Genomic DNA, 19113 nt, shown 5'->3' on the forward strand with positions numbered 1-19113 from the left:
ATAATAATTACGTTTTTTTATTTTAAAACTATTTCTAATGTAACTACTAAATGTATGAAGATAATGATTATGCAACATCAAACGGTGAAATATAGAAGCTAAGTCGTTCATATTTTCAAGTTGAAAAAAAACATTCATTTGTGACTACTTTATGAAATCATAAGTCTGCTATTTTCCATCCAGCAAATGAACTTTTCACGTTACCATCACTATATACATCCCCAATAGGTTGATGAACGGAACTGGTTCTAACAAATGCAGTATCTCCAACATTCATATCAATGACAGCTACTGGAGTTGTTGCACTAAACATGTCATTTCTCATCTGTGTATAAATCTGTGCAATTACTTCACTGTTCTTGAAGATATTCACTGTCATGGCGCCACCTCGATTTGGAAAGAGAGTGAATGTGAAAACGTATATTCCGCTTATAGGGGCAGAGAACGCCCCCGTATGCTTATTATATCCATTACCAACGTTTAAAATCACGTGATCAAAAACTATTGGATGATGCTTTCCAACATTTTGTTCACTTGTAGTAAGCTGGGCATAAAATGCAACGGCGGAGGGTTGTACAGATATATCTGTTGTTTGAAGTCGGCTTACTGAAAATAAATTAAAAGTATATACTACAAGAAAAAAAAAGATGAAAAAAAGTTAAAAAAAAACTAATGTCGCATAAGTACAGTCCCGAAATACTGTCATTGCAAAGGTCTTGCCATTGCAAGCAAGAATATAAACATTAATTTACAATCTGCCTGTGTTTCCGGATGTGAATTCAATTACGAGGAAGTTCTCAATTACGGCAATAAATACATTTACGAAAATTTAACTCCTATTTACTGCATGGTAGTAACATAAATGACAAAAAAGTTAACTTTACACCGTCCATCTTGAATGGACGATCGTAAATCTGTCATTTACGCCTCAAATCTAAAATGGTCTATAAATACCGCGTCTCATAAAGCCAACTACGATTTTTATTACGCAGTGGGGAAACTGGTGAAAAAAAGTATCTCCCTTCCAAATAGAAATATTTTAATTTTTGGCACTCTGTAATGGTGTTATTAACTTATAAGAAACGTTCTAGTGAAAAATTGTATTTATTTTAATGAAAATAACAAAAGATGATAGAGATTTTAAGTTAATTTCTGAATATTGTTGGTATGCGAAAAAGTTGAAAACGTTCGAAACTCGGTTCTATTTTTATTGTTGTATATCAAAGGAGCACCAAACATTTACATAACTTATCGTCGAAATACATGTAAGTAAGAGAAAATAACATCAAAATGTAATGCTATTACAGTGGATTCATTACTATATGTTGGATCCTAATTTTCGTGGATGGCGTGGGTATTTATGAACCACGAATTTCAATATTCAACTAATTGCAAATTTTCTATAGGTTTGTATGCAGACTTTGGCATGAATCAAATATCCACGAAAATGCAGGCATCCCTCTATCCATGAAAATTGGAACACACGAAAATAAATGAATTCACAGTAGCTACTATGGAAAATTATAAAGGGAAGTTACCTAATGGATATCTAATCGAAAACACAGAACATATTTTATAATAAAAAGGACTTAACCTTAGTTATTCGTGGAAACGATATTTTTTTTCACGAATACTCATCGCATTTCCTGTTATATCTTCTGGAGTTATATCAAGTACAGTTATGCAAGAAACTTAATTAGAGAATATGCAGTTACAGCCAAAACATGCGAAAATGAAGTCTTATCAAAGCTATTGACAATCACAGCATTAAAGTCTTTCTTAACATATAGTATTCAATGTGGACTTGGCAGGGGTAGAACTAAGATAGTGTGTCCAGCTATCCAAGGGGGCAAGTTCCTTTGATAATTGACATACCAACAGTGATATTTACTTATATATAGTATTAACGAATGAAATTAACGTGCCAGGCGGGCAAGTTGAACTTAAGCTTGCTCTATATAATAGCTATTACAGTCCAAAGAATTATAGGGCCGACAACCATTATTTCACATGAATGGCCAGTAATTTTGACTTTTGTTAATTTGAAATGCACCTTAGATATAGAAAATTAATCCTTAGTATCTATAAATAAGAAAATGTGGTATGAGTGCCAATGAGACAACTCTACATCCAAGTCACAATGTGTAAAAAGTAAACCATTATAGGTCAAAGTACGGCCTTCTAAAATGTTTAATAATTTTATTCAATTTTGTTATGAGTTTTATTTTGCACCCAATAATCCGCAGGCAGAATTTTAATTTCGATTCATGAATTCTTCCCCGTAGTATTCATTTTAACGCTGTCACTTTGTTTTTAGTTGACGTTTTCATCGGAATTTTATCTGTTTCAAAACTCTGAGTTAAAAAAGCGATATTTGCCGAAAACGACATGAATAAATGACGAGACATTTCCAAGAATCAAAGAAGAAAATAAGACATGGCGATGTTTTCTTGCTTAAAACTTGAATTTCATTCAATAACTAAAAACAAAAAATCTGTACACTATGAGTTTTTTTCAAGAACAAAAATCCTCTCGAAGTGAATACAAATATGTGATTTACTTCTTTGTTTTTCATCCTTAATTTCATCAATATGTCCTTCGTCCCCTATCGGCAAACTTTGGACATGTAAATACGGATTACTTCCGTTGTCATATGACATGCTGGCATGGTCAGTTTGGCTAGCTTTAATATTCATCTCTCTATCTACTGTTTGCAGATTGTTATAATAGCATTTAGTCTATCTATATCTGTTTGTTGGTTCTTTACCCTGTCTTTTAAAAATGAGATTTCAATTCCTTGCGCTTTAATCGTTTTGTGAATTTGCAGAATTTCAGAATATAGATCGATATTTTCTGATTCGACTAAAGCCACAATCACGAATGCTTCTACAAACAGTAAAAAGAAGTCGTTTATCACCATAATGTATGTGTTGATTGATCATGAAATCAACACACACTGTTTTCCTGATAAGGAAAATGCGTGACAGTGTTATATTTATCAACTAACCATAAAAAGGTCAGAGTTAATATAGACATTCTTATTGCACAATAGTTATACTTTCTTCTTTTGAAATGTTCGATATAAATCAACAGATTATCTTCTGCTTACAGCGCTATGGTAAAAAACGAAAAACGACGAAAAGACTTAGATATGAGTAGAAAATATGATACAAATATTTACGCATATTCACAATTTAATATAATTATTTTGAATATTTCATTTAATTTATGTAGTATATATGTTATTTAGTAGCTCATTTTAGTAGGAGGAGAATTTTTCCTGAAAAAACAAACACTTTTGATATGAATTAATGACACCACCTGCACGGTGCCCTGGATATCGGATTTTACATGTATAAAACTTCACTCTTGTAATTTATCTTGCGGAATCATATTTGTAGAGTGTGTTCCATAATTCCTTGTTTTATCAAAAAGTGGTATTGGCCGCGCCTTAAATGTTTAACAACAAGACATACAAAACAAAGGGAAACAACAACCAATATACTTGTGACAGGTACAAAATGTAGTGGGATTAAATCGGGTTTACATGCGCACAAACCTCATCTGTTGGCCTACCTATACCATATGTCGTTAAACTTCAACATACCATAAAAACCTGTACAATGCAGCAACCAACAGGGTGAACGCTTACTTTATTAAAGTAATAAAAAATTATGATAGCTACGGATGTTGAGTGAATAATACCTAGCTCTATTGAAGGAAAATCATAAACAACACTCCTAACAGGTTAAAAATAAGTCTCGTCATAAAATTGAAATCGACAGTTTCTATGTTTGAGAGCTCCGTTGGTATTTACAATCTTCAGCCCAACGACGGAAAGAAACATTTTTTTAATCAGTGAGTCCGTCACGCCTGAAGCTGTTGAAAGATTTAAAAATATAGATATTTGAAGATAAGATGCCAAATACCGAATCTAATTTCAAAGTATTCAAAAGTCTGTGCTAATGGAAGTTTGGGATCATTAAAGTCAGCTTAAGTAGAACATAATCTATCACATCGAATTTGAATTAAGGATAACACTGATTCATTTAAGTTTTTTTATATTTCGACCAAAATCTAGAAATTGACAATTAGGGTTAGTTGAGAACAAACGAGATTATTTCAGCTTTTCTACTAAGAGTTTTCTATTTCTATGTAGCACATTTAGCTCCTGCATATGCAGTATATATCGTAAATAATATAAACAGTAACAATTGTGATGCACCAACTGCGCATTCCGACAATTAATATCTCTTCAGTGATGCTCGAGGCCAAAATATTTGAAAATCCAAAATCTAACACAGTTTTGTGTACTACTGTTTGTCTGTCGTTCTTTTTCTTTTTAAGCCATGGCGTTGTCAGTTTATTTTCGACTTATGAGTTTGAATGTCCCTCTGGTATCTTTCGCCTTTCTTCTAATACAAACGTTGAAGAGCTGATAAACCAAAAGGACCTTAAGTATAGCCAAAACCGGAAAGGAATCTCAGCTTTGCATGAGGGAGATATATTTCATCATTTAAAATGAATTATAAAATCTCATAACAGTAAATTTCAATATCCATATGTTAATGGCAGTACTAAGCCGATATTATATCCCAGAGCTTGTGTTTCATATCAAAGAGGATTGCAGCATACAAGGAAACGTTTTAACAAAGGATTCATATTAATAACGTTGATTTAAGTTTTAAAAACGCCATCATAATTTGGTTGCCTTTTATGAAATATCTGTTTCACATATGACCATTGATATGATCCAATTGTCGTAGCCACAATCTTGTCCTCTCTTCCTCGAGTATGAAATTACCAAATGCGAAGTTTAACAGAATTTGTTTCTTGTTTATAGAAAACTAAAGAGTAAGCAACACGGAATTATATATAAGAATATTTGTGCTGAAAAATGGGTAAATCAAATGATAAACATTAAAGAGAACTGTTGCACTTTCCTATCTGCCGTTTTCAGTCTACTAAATTTAATGAAAATACAGTTTAACATGTGACTCAATCTGAACGAATCACATGTGTTTGAATATACAAAATATTAATATCAACATTGGCGAAAAAATCTGCAGCCAGTGTTAACTCAAACCAGGTGCACACGTGAGCAGATGGTGCATATATTCCGGGTATCCAGAATCGGTGACGAATTAGCCATATGGACTGAAGGTGACGGTGATATCTTGGTCCAGGCAATAGGGGAGGACTCTTGGGTTAACTTGGAGCCAGTCGAGAGGAATTGTTGGAAAATCAAAGTACAGACCCGGAATTAACATGGGTGTTTCAATGGAGGTAGACAAAGAATGTACCCTCTGAGGAGGAACTTTTTTTAGCAGCCCCGCTACAAAATACTACTGGGTAAGCAAAGAGTTATTTGTCTTGGGGGAGGATGATATCCTGTATAAAGAAAGTCCAACGGGTGGGTCAAAGAGGGTGATTATTCCAGAAAAAATGCAACATCAACTTATTGGGCTCAGGATGCAGAATTAACGGCTAGGACGGCAGTTAGCGAATTCTTTTCACGTTTTGGGAGTCCTTTCCAGGTTTTTACAGACCAGGGAAGGAACTTCGAGTCCCATCTGTTTAAAGCCATGTGTGACCTTCTCCATATTCACAAAAGTAGGACCACCCCATACCGCCCCTCCTCCAATGGGCAAGTAGAGCGCTGTAACCGGACCCTGATGGCTTCAGTAAGGTGCTTTGTGGGATAAAATCAAATGTCCTGGGATCTATTCCTCCCGCAATTAGCTGGGGCCTTCAGAGCATCCGTCAGTTAGAGCACAGGGCTCACTCCTAACCGTCTCATGCTAGGAAGGGAGGTTAATCAACCAGCAGAGATAATGTTTAATGGTCCCCAAGGAGAAGACCTCAAGGATAGGAATCAGTATGTAGCCGATCTAGAGGGTGCCATCCGGGGGGCCCATGAACTGGCCCGTGCTAACCTAAAAACGGCACAAGAACGCCTCAAGAGGAATTATGACCTAAAGGTTGTCATCAAAAGGTTTCAGGTGGGGGACCTAGTGTATCAGCTGGATACTGCAACCGTCAAGGGTAGGTGTAGGAAGTTGTCTCTTTCCCGGAAGGGTCCCGGGGTAGTATTGGAGAGCCTCACGCCATACCTGTACAGGGTTAAAAGGACAAAAACTATGATGGTGGCACATCATGCCCGGAAAGCTGTGTACAGATAGGGAGGTCCCCAATTGGTGTAGAAAGTTGCAAGCTCAGGTACTAACAGGAAAAAAAATGGGATCGAGGAAATCGACGGCCTGGGCAACAAGGGAAAAAAGGGACGCCACATCTGTTGTTCATGTCAGGGGCCAGATGATGGGGCCTAATGATAAGATGTGACGAGTGCAGGAACGGTCCACGGACGGTGTGTAAACATCACTCCAGAGGATGCAGAGCAGATATACGCCTATCAGTGTCCAGGATGTTCGGCCTCCACTAGGGTGCAAGTGTCCATGGTATCCCTGCACTCTAAGGTTGTTTTTTTTAGATGGAAAACAAAGATGAGCACGGAGAGCAGCCGGGAGGTGGCACAGTGCCATAGGAGGTGGAATTGGTGGTCCTGGTAGAGGATGAGGAGCTACGGGGGCTGGACGACCCAGAGGTGCTGGGGAAACCAGGTCCTCCCGCAGAGGTAGGTGGGGGTAGGGGGACCGTAGCAGCCACAGGGGTAGAAGGAGGGGAGTTGGTCAGGGGGTCCAAGAGGAAGGCCACCTGGGGGAGGCAGAGATTGGGAGAGAGACCGAGGTGGGGGAAAAGTTCACTTTGAGACGAGGAACTACGAACCACATGTCGAACTACAGAAGTTCTGGTTGGAACACTTGTGGTTGGCTTAGGTTGAGCAGGTTTGGCAGCACTTAACAGTTAACAGTTTTTCTTTTAACACCAAGTCCTTTATAGGCGTTTCATTAGGGTCCAGATGAAAATCCCTTTCTGACCCTCGATTGTCCCTATCTGATCTCCTTTCCGCTCTTCTGTGACTACCTGTGTGCCTGGTAGTCTTACATGTCTTATGTCTAACCGGAGTTGATGAACAAAGAATATTGTTCGGATGAAAGACTGACTGTCCTCCAGATGGAGGAATATTTAAAAGTAAAGAACTAGAAACAGAGCTTCTTGATCCTGCTGGTATACCTTGTTTACGTAATTCTTTCACTCTGTCAGCATATCTGAGTGTATTAAGAGTATGTTCCCACGATGACTTTGTTGGAGATATATTAGCTATCATGGATGCTTTAAAATTCCCTGTAAAAGATTATTTCAGTATATGTGTCAGTTTACTTTGTCAAAATGGTTTATGTTTACTTTCTTGGTCTATAGAACGAATACATTCTTTTAGAGCTAATTCCGCCCCTTCAAGACGTGTATGTCTGTCTGTGTAAGTAACCTCTGAAGCTCTCTCACTACCAGCCAAATCAAAAAATGATATTCTTCCAACTCTTTTGTCTGATGAGTTGCGTACTTTGAGTTGTAGAACAGCGTGAGATCTTGAAGAGTCTGGATTGACTCCAGTAGCACCTTTATTTCGTGCATTGTTGCCATAATATATTACCTGCATGAATGCTTGAACATCTTAACATCCTGTCTCTGTCAGTCCTGCTATACAGACTCTGTTAGAACCATCTTCCCAGTCTTGTAATCTGTTTCTTTTATTGAGGAGATCAAAGAGCTGTCCACAGTAGATTTCAAAGAAGCTGACCCAGACTTTAAGACCAGATCCATACTGTTTGGAGTCTATAACTGAGTAGATATCATGAACTGCCAGTAAATATTGTCCGGGAACCTCCTGATTCTCCATCATTGTATGAGTTTAACCTGCTCTTGTTTGACAATAAGCAAAACATGAGGCAGTCCCACCTTCAAATACACAATTAATAAGAGGTCTGGTGGCCCTTATATAAACATCTTCATTTGAACATTTTTCATTGAATACTTCATCAAATATAAACTCATGCTGCAGAGTGTATGCTCTCAGATCAACAGCTGATTTTGGTTCATTAACAGTCAATGTAGTGTCACTTTCTGCTTTAGCAATATCATCATCTGTATTCTTTATTTCACGTTTATTTCTAGGTCTTTTCCTTACACAAACTTTAATCCTTTCTTCAGCACTAGAATGACTGGTTCTAGAATGACCAGTTCTAGATCTACTTTTACTATTTGTTGGCGTATTTGGTGCATTTGATGGAACACCATAATTATAACTGATCTCTTTACTCTAGGGGTGATGATGCGGCATTTAAATGTTTGGTTGCTGGTTCATAATCTGAATGATCAGATGAATCTGATGAGGACTTAGATTTGAGCTTGCTAATAACCTTAAAAGTTCTGCATGACTTGTTTGACTTGGTATGTTGATTGGTCGTTCATGAACTCTGACATCACTGACAGCATGCAATGCTTGATCACCTCTTCCACGATTACATGAAACCAATGGACTTCTGTTACGTTTTCTTGGTGATGGATTGTGACTGTTTGGTTTGGCAGCAGACAAATTGGAAGGCTCTGTAGTATGAACTGATTTAATAGTATTGATAAGTTCAACTAAGCGTCGTCTGTCTTCAAGGGAAGTAATACCTATAGCTGCACAATCTTGTGGTGTCAGTCGAGCTAATGCGTCAGATTTTGTAATCCCATTCACCCTTAGGGTTGGATAATATTTTTCTAATCTTGCCTCATTTAAACATTCATAGAGAGTTCCCATATTTCATGAGCAATAAAGTAACTGTTTCAATTAAGTATTTATAATCATGAAATATGGGAACTCTCTATGAATGTTTAAAAGAGGCAAGATTAGAAAAAATATTATCCAAAGGAGCGGACATCGGAAGGAGTTGGTCGGGGGGTCCAAGAGGAAGACCACCTAGGTGGAGGCAGAAACTGAGAGAGAAACCAAGGTGGGTGAAAAGAAAAAGAAGAAGAAGAGAAAAAAAGATAGAGACCGTCGTCGGAGTGTGGCCAAGAGACAGGAAAGGGCAGAGGTCATACCCCCACCTCCAGCAACAGGCAAGTCTCTGCCTGTCCTGTCCCAGGATTGCTCGGGAAAGTTCCATTGTTCCGGTGAGGTGGTAACGCCTCGCTCTGTGGGGCAAGGTGGAGTAGTGGGGATTAGACTCTCATGTCCGGTTTCCGGCTGTGAAGCCCGGGCATGGTGATTAGAAGGACACAATTTGGCTGAGGTGTTCAGGGACCTTTGAGTGTCAGATCGAGGGTTGGCGAGGGTTCGCCTAACCTCCCTTAACACGTTGTTCAGGGTCCTGGGAGGGGGAGATGTGGGGACCACATCCGATTCGTCATTGGCCAACTGGAGACGATGGGACTACCCCAGGAGGACCTGGGTGCTGAATTGGGAACCATGTCCGAGGTTTGCAAGTTGGCACAGTGTGAGGTCCCCCGGACCTTCTCTCTGTCGCCAATCAACTCCCCTGCAGCGCTCATGCACTGGAGGGATCAGGTGGAGTTGATGCAGGTTGGTCAGCGCTGGGACTTTTTTGGTGATGTTTATCTAAGCTCCAGTGAGCCTTCCCAGGCGAGCTCCTCAAGTGAACAGGGGAGTCCCTACCCCAGGCCCGTTCCCTCCCTCATGTTTCTTCCCTGTCCGGGTCCTACCGGTCACTTCCAGGTCTAGGATCTCAGAGCTCACCTCTGTCCTTGGGGGATTGAAGAGGATCGCAGAAGGGAAATCCTCCGGGGAGCAGGGGAGTAGAGTCTTGACTTCCAAGAGGCCCGCCCAGTGCATTTGATAGTCATATGGGTCAATATCCCTAATGCGCCTCGAAATGAGGAACTCAAAAGTTGTGTGTAAACGTGTAAACAAAAAATCTCTGTGTAGTGATATTGGACATGTTTCTTTTTTTTTACAAATGACTGAGCTTAACCATTTGTGGTGATTAGGAAAGTAGAGGAACATAGAATAAATGTGTAAAAACTATGGAGCTATTAAATGTGTTCAAAGTATTAAATTTTCAAAGAACTTATTGTGTTAAAAAAGGGATTTTTTATCACGAGGAGCCGCATCACGAAAGGATGTACGGGGTATGCTAATTTACGGAAATAGTAATCTCAATCTCGTACCCCGAAAATTTAACCACATATGTGAAAATGTCACAGTTTCGAAACGAGCTATCATACATATCCAAGTTTACGATATGGACTGAGCTACAGGAAAAAACGTTACCATTACCGCCTATGGAAAAACAATTAAAGGTGGTCGTTTTCTGAAAACCAAAGACTTTGCCTAGTGTGCCGCTTAGGCTAGAACAGGGATGGGTCGGGGCGGTGGTGATCCACCCCAAGAACGCCGGCCAGTTCTTAGACGCCGTGCAGCACCGGTTTCACTCACTGGTGACCCACCCCAGTGTGTCTGCCCTTGGAGAAGTGGGGGCGGACTTCACTGCCGAGGAGAAATCCCATGACCGCCAGGTCTTCACCTTGCAGATGGCTCTCCAATCCTGCCGCTTGACCAACCAGTGGTCCTGCACATACGGGGCGGCAGGATAGAGCCCACAGGGTGGTGATGAAGGCTATTGTGAAAAGGTGACGAATCCGGTGCAGTTGATCCATCTCCATTGTTTCCAGGGGGGGCGTCAACCAGGTAGGGGAGTGGAAGAAGTCCTATTGCAATGCCTATTTTGGGTTTGGTATTGGTGTTCGCTCCTTCAATTCTGAGCAGAGGGACGCCCTGAGGATAATGCCACCTCAGCGGATCCCCTTGGAGAGCGATGCTCCTTTTCCCCCCGCCTAACGCTATACACGGTCACCCTCATCACCTGTTTGAGGTAGCTCCGGCTGTTTGGGAAGTAAGGGCGGAGTCTCCGAGGGAGTTAATGAGGCTCACTCACCTTAACGGGGGTCCCCTGTATGGAGCGGAGGGGGTCTAATAGAACAGAATAGAAATGTAAATAAGTATAAATAGGAGCCCGTTGGCTCAGAAAAAGTTAAAACCCGTTGGCTACACAATGCGTTTTTGTTAAAAGACCGTTGGCTATATACAATGAATTAATATAATAAGTCCGTTGGCTATACCATAAATTATTATTATTATAGTTCTGTTTATAGGGGTAATAGCAGTCTGGTCCAGTGGGGTATGTATCTAGGGGGTTTCAATTGTTTTCATGTCTCGGGGGGGGGGGGGGGGGGGGGTCCCACTTTGTCCTTTTCTTTACCAGTTCACACACTGTTTTCATAATTTTGTCTCACAAGATTTTACTTCTTGTACTTTTAGTCAATGCCGGTTTTTTTCATTTCTTTTTCATGTACAACTAGTATTTATATAATGATAATGCAACATCAACCCTTGAAATATGAAAGCTTAGTCGTTTTTAGTTTCATGTTGAAATAACAAAAAGGCTTAAAGCATTAGTAACTACTTTATAAAAAGAAATCATATTAAGTCTGCTATTTTCCATCCAGCAAATGAACTTTTATGGTTAACATTACTATTTACATCGCCATGCGGTTGATAAGTGGAACTGGTTCTGACAAAAGCGATATCTCCAGCGTCCAGTGTTCTTGAAGATATTCACTGCCATCTTACCACTTCGACTAGGGAAGAGAAGGAAAGTGAAAACGTATATTCCACTTGAAGGAGCTGTAAATGTCCCCGAATGTTTGTTATAACCATTACCAACGTTTAAGATCACATTATCAAATACTATTGGATGATGCTTTCCGATATTTTGTTCGCTTATTGAAAGCTGGGCATAAAATGCTACAGAGGAAAGTTGTACAGGTACAGATTCTGTGAGTAGTCGGCTTACTGAAATTTAATAAAATCATATTAGATCTCCAAAAAACATCAAATACAAAAAATGATTTAAAAATGTAGCAAAAAGTAAAATTACCAAAATACCGAACTCCAAGGAAAATTCAAAACGGTAAGTCCCTTATCAAATGGCAACGAATGGAAAACAACTGTCATATTCTTGACTTGGTACAGGGATTTCCTTATGTAGAAAATGGTGGATTAAACCTGGTTTTATAGCTAGCTAAACCTCTCACTTTTATGGCAGTCGCATAAAATTCCATTATATTGATAACAATGTGTGAACAAAACAAACAGACATAATAGGTAAAAATGTCAAACAGTGGTACAACAGTCAGCATTGTGTTATAATCTTAATCACTATAAAAACAAATAAATATGTCAACAAAGAAAAACAGAATAACAAATAGACAAAACACATAAGCAAAAACGAAAGACAAGGACACAAAAAATGACCATAGCACAATAACACAATGGCGGGATGTATAAGTACCGAGCAACGTCAAAAGGATATTACAAAAATGGACTAAACAGTAAAGGCTGAAAATTTACAAAGACAAATAAAAGAACACTATTACTCGTAATAAAGATGATAAATAACGTCAGTACCTAGAATCTATGCATCAAGATCATCATGTAGCAATTATAAACTCGCCTCAATACTCGAAGCTTAATATCTTCTAAATTTAATACAAACTAAAAATAAGGAGATGTGGTATGATTGCCAATGAGACAACCATCCACCAAAGTTCAAATGAAGTGGGTGTAAGCAGTTACAGTCAACCGTACGGCATTCAACAATGAGAAAAACCCATACCTTATAATCGGCTATAATAGGCCCCGACATGAAAAATATGAAACAATTCATTTGAGAAAAAAACTTATGGTATAATTAATAACAAAATAATTTACGAAAAACAAGTATGACAAACATGAACCAACGACAACCACTTAACTACAGGCTCCTGTCATTGGACAGGCACATATAGAATGTGGCGGGGTTAAACATGTTTGTGAGTCCTCAACCCTTCCCTAAACTGGGACAGTGGTGCTACATCACAACATAAGAACAAGCTATACACATTAGTTGAAAAGGGATTAACCCATCAGATCGATACAAAGCAGAAAAACATCTAACAAAAACACAGACCGGACGTGGCAGGTTATTTATACATCCCTAACAAAATCATGTATCTAAGATAAAATATCCATCAGAACACATCTAACATCCAATGGATTTAGTATAAAGACGAAATTAACAGTCAGAGAAAAATGTGACTTTGTGCAATACCAAACTATAAGTATCGATAGATTGTAGTACTGTGAAAGTGCATATGTGTATAACATTAATATTTAGTATGGTTTTAATTTTACGATATCAAAATCAATATGTACATGTATACCAATAAAAACAATATTCAAAGATCCAATTACAGTGTTGAGTTGGTAACCTTTTAGAATAAGTTTATGTAAAGGATTGATAAATTTACCCGAATCATATCTTAATTTTCGGTCTCCGTAAACAACATCACCGTCAAAATTAGGGTGTGCTATTCCGTTTGAAATAAGTTTTCTACAGGTACATCCAAATCTTTGTATCTATGGAAGAATTTAGTATAGGTTTTAAGTAATTCGTGGTAACGAAATACCTGACTTAATTATCTACCAGTAATACATAGATTACGCTCATTGAAATCCAAAAAGTCACTACAGACACGTGCACGGCCATTGCGAACGAGTTGGGATATATAAACACCCTAAGACGGTGCTTAAGGAACATAACCGTCGAAACAAAAGGAAAATTAACCGAATAAAGAAAGAAAAATCGTCTCTTTTGTCGTTATTGCGTGTAAAACTAAAATATGTAAATCTAGGAAAGTACAGTTATTGCTATTAATATTTGATTTATAAAAAGTAAGTTCCTTTGGGTAAATTTCGGTATTATGTTTAGAGAATTATTGGTTATTTAACGAAAACATGTCATCAAGATAACGGTAAGTGTTGTTGAATTTATCAATTAAATGGAATTTAGACGTTATTTGACGATGCTTTATCACACAGAGACTTTTATGAAGCAAATGTGAGAGGAATAAGCAGTCAGTGAATTGGATATGTTCTTTCACTTGCAATTTTCACCTTACCATGTTTGCAATGTAAGTATCCTTCTTTTTCTCTTTTGATTGACAATTTGATTGGCTCTCCAAACATTTTGTTTTGTAATTATGCTTTAATACTGAACGTCTATTCAACCTCTATGCAGAAGTGTCGATATACGAATTCATACTGAAGTGTCGAGAGACGGTTTGAATGCAGAAGTGTCGAGAGACGGTAAAATGCAGAAGATTCGAGAGACGGTATCTTGAAGAAGTATTGAGAGACGGTTCCATGCAGAAATATCGAAGGATGGTTTCATAGTTAATTGACTTTTAACAAATATTTGACACCTTTAATGTCGAGATGGAATTGTAATTTAAGAATTAAATGATTAATTTGAATTAAATCATTGAAAAATTATATTGTTGAACTCGAAATGCTTTTCTTCTCTTGTCGACTTGTCTCTTTATTTGTATAAAACAGATTTCAAAAAAGGAGATTCCAAGATGAATGAAAAGATCTAGGGTATACATCTAAAATTTCATTCCGAAAAAGAGATAATTATCTTTCAAGAGAAATGTTGATGTTACTCGTATACTTCTTTTTGAATTTGAGACAAAGGAAAAATCAAATAAAGCAAAGAATGTGTCACTAAATTAACTTAATTGTATAATAATCGGCAGTGAGGGTCGACTAAAAACTATTATCTTTACAGCAAAACAAATGACGTCAATCATCACATCATGAAATAAACTTTTTCGGACTCCATCATAACATGGTTGATATTTTTGTTATAAATGTATATGGGTTAATCTTCATTTGTCGAAGCCACAACACCTTCCGTTGCGTTCTTCTTTCACTGCGTGTCATTACCGAAGATGAATTTTCCATGTTTTACTCATCACGAAGAACAACCGAGTATCAGTATTGTAACTTCTCATCTTTCCGGAGATTATCAATTTGTCTTGTATTTGGTTCGGGTTGCTTTGTTTTCTGTGTACTGTTTTGATTCTACTGTTTGTTTTGTCGCCTTTGTTTTGGCAATGGCATGGTGTTTACGACTTATGATTTCCAGCGCCCTGTAAGTTTCAACCCTTTAATTAATTAAAAATATGATATCTTCGCTTAGATAATTTAACACATTCACATAAAATTAGTCGAAGGTGTTGTCCCAAGGTTTAAGAGAAAGAAACACGAAACAAAAAAGACCTAAAACATAGAAAACTGCGGCAAACATTTCGACTTGGAAGGTCTTTGTAAGGGTTTGTCGAAAAGAGAGAAAAACACACACCCAGATCATATTGATATTATAGACAACCCTCACAAATAAACAATCAAAGCGACTAAATGTATGTATAACTTACCCCTAGGTTTTTCATCTGTATTATTGTGAATATCAGTATATCCTTTGGCCACTTCTTGAGAATTTATCGCATGTAAATCCACTTTACTTCCATTTTTACTTTCCAAATTATTTTCGTTAGTACGAAAAGCAACAATTTGATTTTCATTATACACTTCTTGCAAATTAGTGACAATTTGGTTCAGTCTGTTTATTTCTTTTTGTTGATTTTTAACTGTTCCTTTTAGACCTGCTATTTCAATTCCCTGAGCTTCAATAGTTTTTTCAATGAGCAGAATTTTGGAATGTACATAGATGTTTTCCGAATTGGCCAACACGTATGTCACGAAAACCTGTGCTAACATTAAGCTGAGGACGTTCAAAGCCATGTTGTCTATATTAATCGATTTCTACACAATATCTACAAGATTAAAATAATATCCTTGACATAGTCTCAAATATTATCTAACTATAATCTTTGGAAACCATATTTCTTATTCTTAATCAATTTGTTTTTAAATACTACGTAGAACTATAAAGTCTGATAACCACAATGCCTCATTTCTAATAATCTAAAAAACTTTTAAGGCTAAATAGCAGGAAACACATGTGTAGTTATTAATGTAATTAAAACTTACAGATTGTCGTCTTGTCTGATTAATTTTTAAAATGTTGTATAGATTAAGTTTATGTTGCATTCTGGCTGACTGATTTTTTGCGGAAGTGGCATTAGGAGATAGATATTTGCTTGAAAATTTCGGTTTTTCTCAAACCTTTTTTCTAATGCCTGAATAAATTGATTAATTCAGAATTATGAAATTTACATACTAGTACTCAAAAGCAAAGATACCAAAGGTCGAATCAAAACTTATCAATCGATGAGAGATCGACACAATCATGACAACAAAATGAAAACGACGAGAAGAAAAACAACAAATAAAATAAAAAAACTGGAGACTGAGCAACACGAACCTCACCAAAAACCAAAATGATCTCAGGTGCTCTGGAAGTGTTAGAAGTTGACAAAAAGATGACAACACAGGCAAAAAGTTGACCAAATGTAGATCAAAGCTGGTTCTGTTCAAGGCGCCAATTTTGCAGGATTTTGATTTTGGAAAATAACTAAACAAATGAAGACTAATTCATTTTTTCAAATTTACATGCTAGATGCACTGTTCAACCGGTTAACTCCCACAATTAATGTAAAGCTACAGGGTTTTTATTTAATGGATTATTTGAAAATCACATAAAATATGAGTATATTCTTATAATCAAGATATTTGGTTTCTAAAAAAAACTAAGACCACTTAATCCTATGTCGCTAGTGACTTTAGAAACAAACAACGTAATCTATGTATTACTGGTAAATTATTAAGCCAGGGATTTCGTTATTACAAATTACTTAAAACCTTTACTAAATTCCTCCACAGATATAAAGATTTGGTTTTGAAGTTGGTTGTACCTGTAGAAAACTTATTTCAAACGGGATTGCACATCCTCATTTTACGGCAATATTGTTTACCGTGCCCGGAAATTTAGAAACGATCCTGGTAAACTTATCGATCCTTTTAATAAACTTATTATAAAAGGAAAAGGTTACCAATTCAACACTGTAATTAGATCATTAAATATTGTTTTTATTGGTACTTATATTGATTTTGTTATCAGTAAATTAAAAGCAAACTAAATATTATTGTTATATACATATATACACATTCATGGGTCTACAATCTGTCGATACCTGTATGTTGGCATTGCACAAGGTCATGTTTTTCTCTGACTGTTTATGACGTCTTTACACTAAATCCATTGGATGTTGGATGTGTACGGATTGAAAATTTAGTCTTAGATGCATGATTTTTTTTTATTAGTTGTTAGTGGCTTTGAACTAGCTGTCAGTAACTGCGAGTACTCTCAGATCTGTACTTAGTGTCTTTTTGTTGTTTGGATGTACAAGTACCCGGCCACGTCCACTTGTATTTGTAGTATTTGTATTTTTATCCATCTGATGAGTTAAGCCTCTTTCAACTGATTTTTATAGTTCGTTCTTATGTTGTACTGTTAAACCACTGTCTTAGGTAGGGGTGAGGGTTGGGATCCCGCTAACATGTTTAACCCCGCCACATTCTGTATGTATGTGTCTGTCCCAAGTCGGGAGCCTGTAATTCAGTGGTTGTCGTTTGTTTATATGTTACATATTTGTTTTTCGTTCATTTTTAGTACATAAATAAGGCCGTTAGTTTTCTCGTTTGAATTGTTTTACATTGTCATTTCGGGGCCTTTTATAGCTGACTGTGCGGTATGGGCTTTGCTCATTGTTGAAGGCCGTACGGTGACCTATGTTTGTTAATTTCTATGTCATCTGGTCTCTTGTGGAAAGTTGTCTCATTGGCAATCATACCACATCTTCTTTTTTATAAATCCAATCGTTCAACCAATTTGTGATGGTGACAATAAAACTTATGTAGTGTCGATATCAGTCGTTCTTCCTCTTAACTCTGTTAGGGCAGTTGCATGCGATAACATTGAGAAAACTGCAAATATCTGTTTAAAAACCGAGACGACCTTTTCTACAAATCTTTTAAAAAGTTAATTCTGCTAATGGTTAATATTTTATGTAAAAATAGTTTCTTTTAATTTGTTAATCTCAAAAGACAACACTTAAATAGTTAAAGTCAAACAAAGACAACATTTTTATCTCGGCTGTTCTCGCGACATGAACACGGACCTTGTTGAACACTCTCAAAATGAGTGTTTGGATAGAACTTTGTTTGTACACTATTTTTGTCTTCATTTTTTCAATCTGGAACAAATATTAAATCTGTTTAAGATATCAGCTTATCAAGTTTCAAATGCAGTTCTTTCGGGGGGAAAATAGCATATTTCAACACTTTTGAAAATAAATGATTGTGGTTTCAAAATGACTTTTAATCCGTTTAGTTACCGACGTTACAACCTTCTGATTCTGTTATCTTTATCATAGAAAGAATTTAGAGTTAAATGTTTCCTGGTTAACCAGTTTGCCCACTGTTTTCCAAATTTTGTTTTGTAAGATTTAAACTTGTGTGTATTATGTCAATATCTGGTTTTTTTTAAAACTATTTATAATGCAATAATGAAGATAATGACTATACAACATCAACCCGTAAAATAGGAAAGCTAAGTAGTTTCAAGTTCAAATAAAAAAAAAATTTGAAACATTTGAGACTACTTTATGAAGAAAATCATAAGTCTGCTATTTTCCATCCAGCAAATGAACTTTTCACGTTAACATCACTAAATACATCCCCATGTGGTTGATGAATGGAACTGGTTCTAACAAATGCAGTATCTCCAACATTCATATCAATGACAGCTACTGGTGTTGTTGCACTAAACATGCCAGTTCCCATCTCTGTATAAATCTGGGCAATTACTTCACTGTTCTTGAAGATATTCACTGCCATGTAGCTACCTCGATTTGGAAAGAGAGTGAAGGTGAAAACATATATTCCGCTTACAGGGGCAGTGAAAGCCCCTGTATGTTTGTTATATCCATTACCAATATTTAAGGTCACGTGATCAAATACTATTGGATGATGCTTCCCAACATTTTGTTCACTTGTGGTAAGCTCGGCATAAAATGCAACGGCGGAGGGTTGTACAGATACATCTGTTGTTAGAAGTCGGCCTACTAAAAATAAATTAAAATGATGTACTAATTACCAACATACAAACGAAAGGCAACACGACTAATGCATAAAAACAGTCCCGACACATGGTCACATTAAATATACATTAACGGACGCATTAAAAAGGGCTTGATGTTGCAGCCAAGAATATTATACATATTGTTTTACGATCTGCTTGTTTTCCGGATGTATTCAACTGAACGAAACGAATTGGGATATATTCAACTGGACTGAGGGATATT

At 37.0% G+C, this 19113-nt stretch overlaps 1 protein-coding gene across 1 annotated transcript; it reads right to left on the minus strand.

Annotated features, from left to right (window-relative positions):
• Positions 1 to 157: 157 nt before the first annotated feature.
• LOC127711976 (uncharacterized) lies at positions 158 to 18646 on the minus strand. The gene is made up of 4 exons (XM_052218133.1): positions 18460 to 18646; positions 11537 to 11758; positions 7135 to 7245; positions 158 to 606 (listed from the first exon to the last, which is right to left on the minus strand). Exons 1-4 carry the CDS (start codon positions 18644 to 18646, stop codon positions 158 to 160), a joined length of 969 nt encoding a protein of 322 aa, XP_052074093.1.
• Positions 18647 to 19113: the final 467 nt, after the last annotated feature.

This window comes from Mytilus californianus, unplaced genomic scaffold (assembly GCF_021869535.1).
Source record: "Mytilus californianus isolate M0D057914Y unplaced genomic scaffold, xbMytCali1.0.p SCAF_8, whole genome shotgun sequence".
NCBI classification, from domain to species: Eukaryota; Metazoa; Mollusca; class Bivalvia; order Mytilida; family Mytilidae; genus Mytilus; species Mytilus californianus.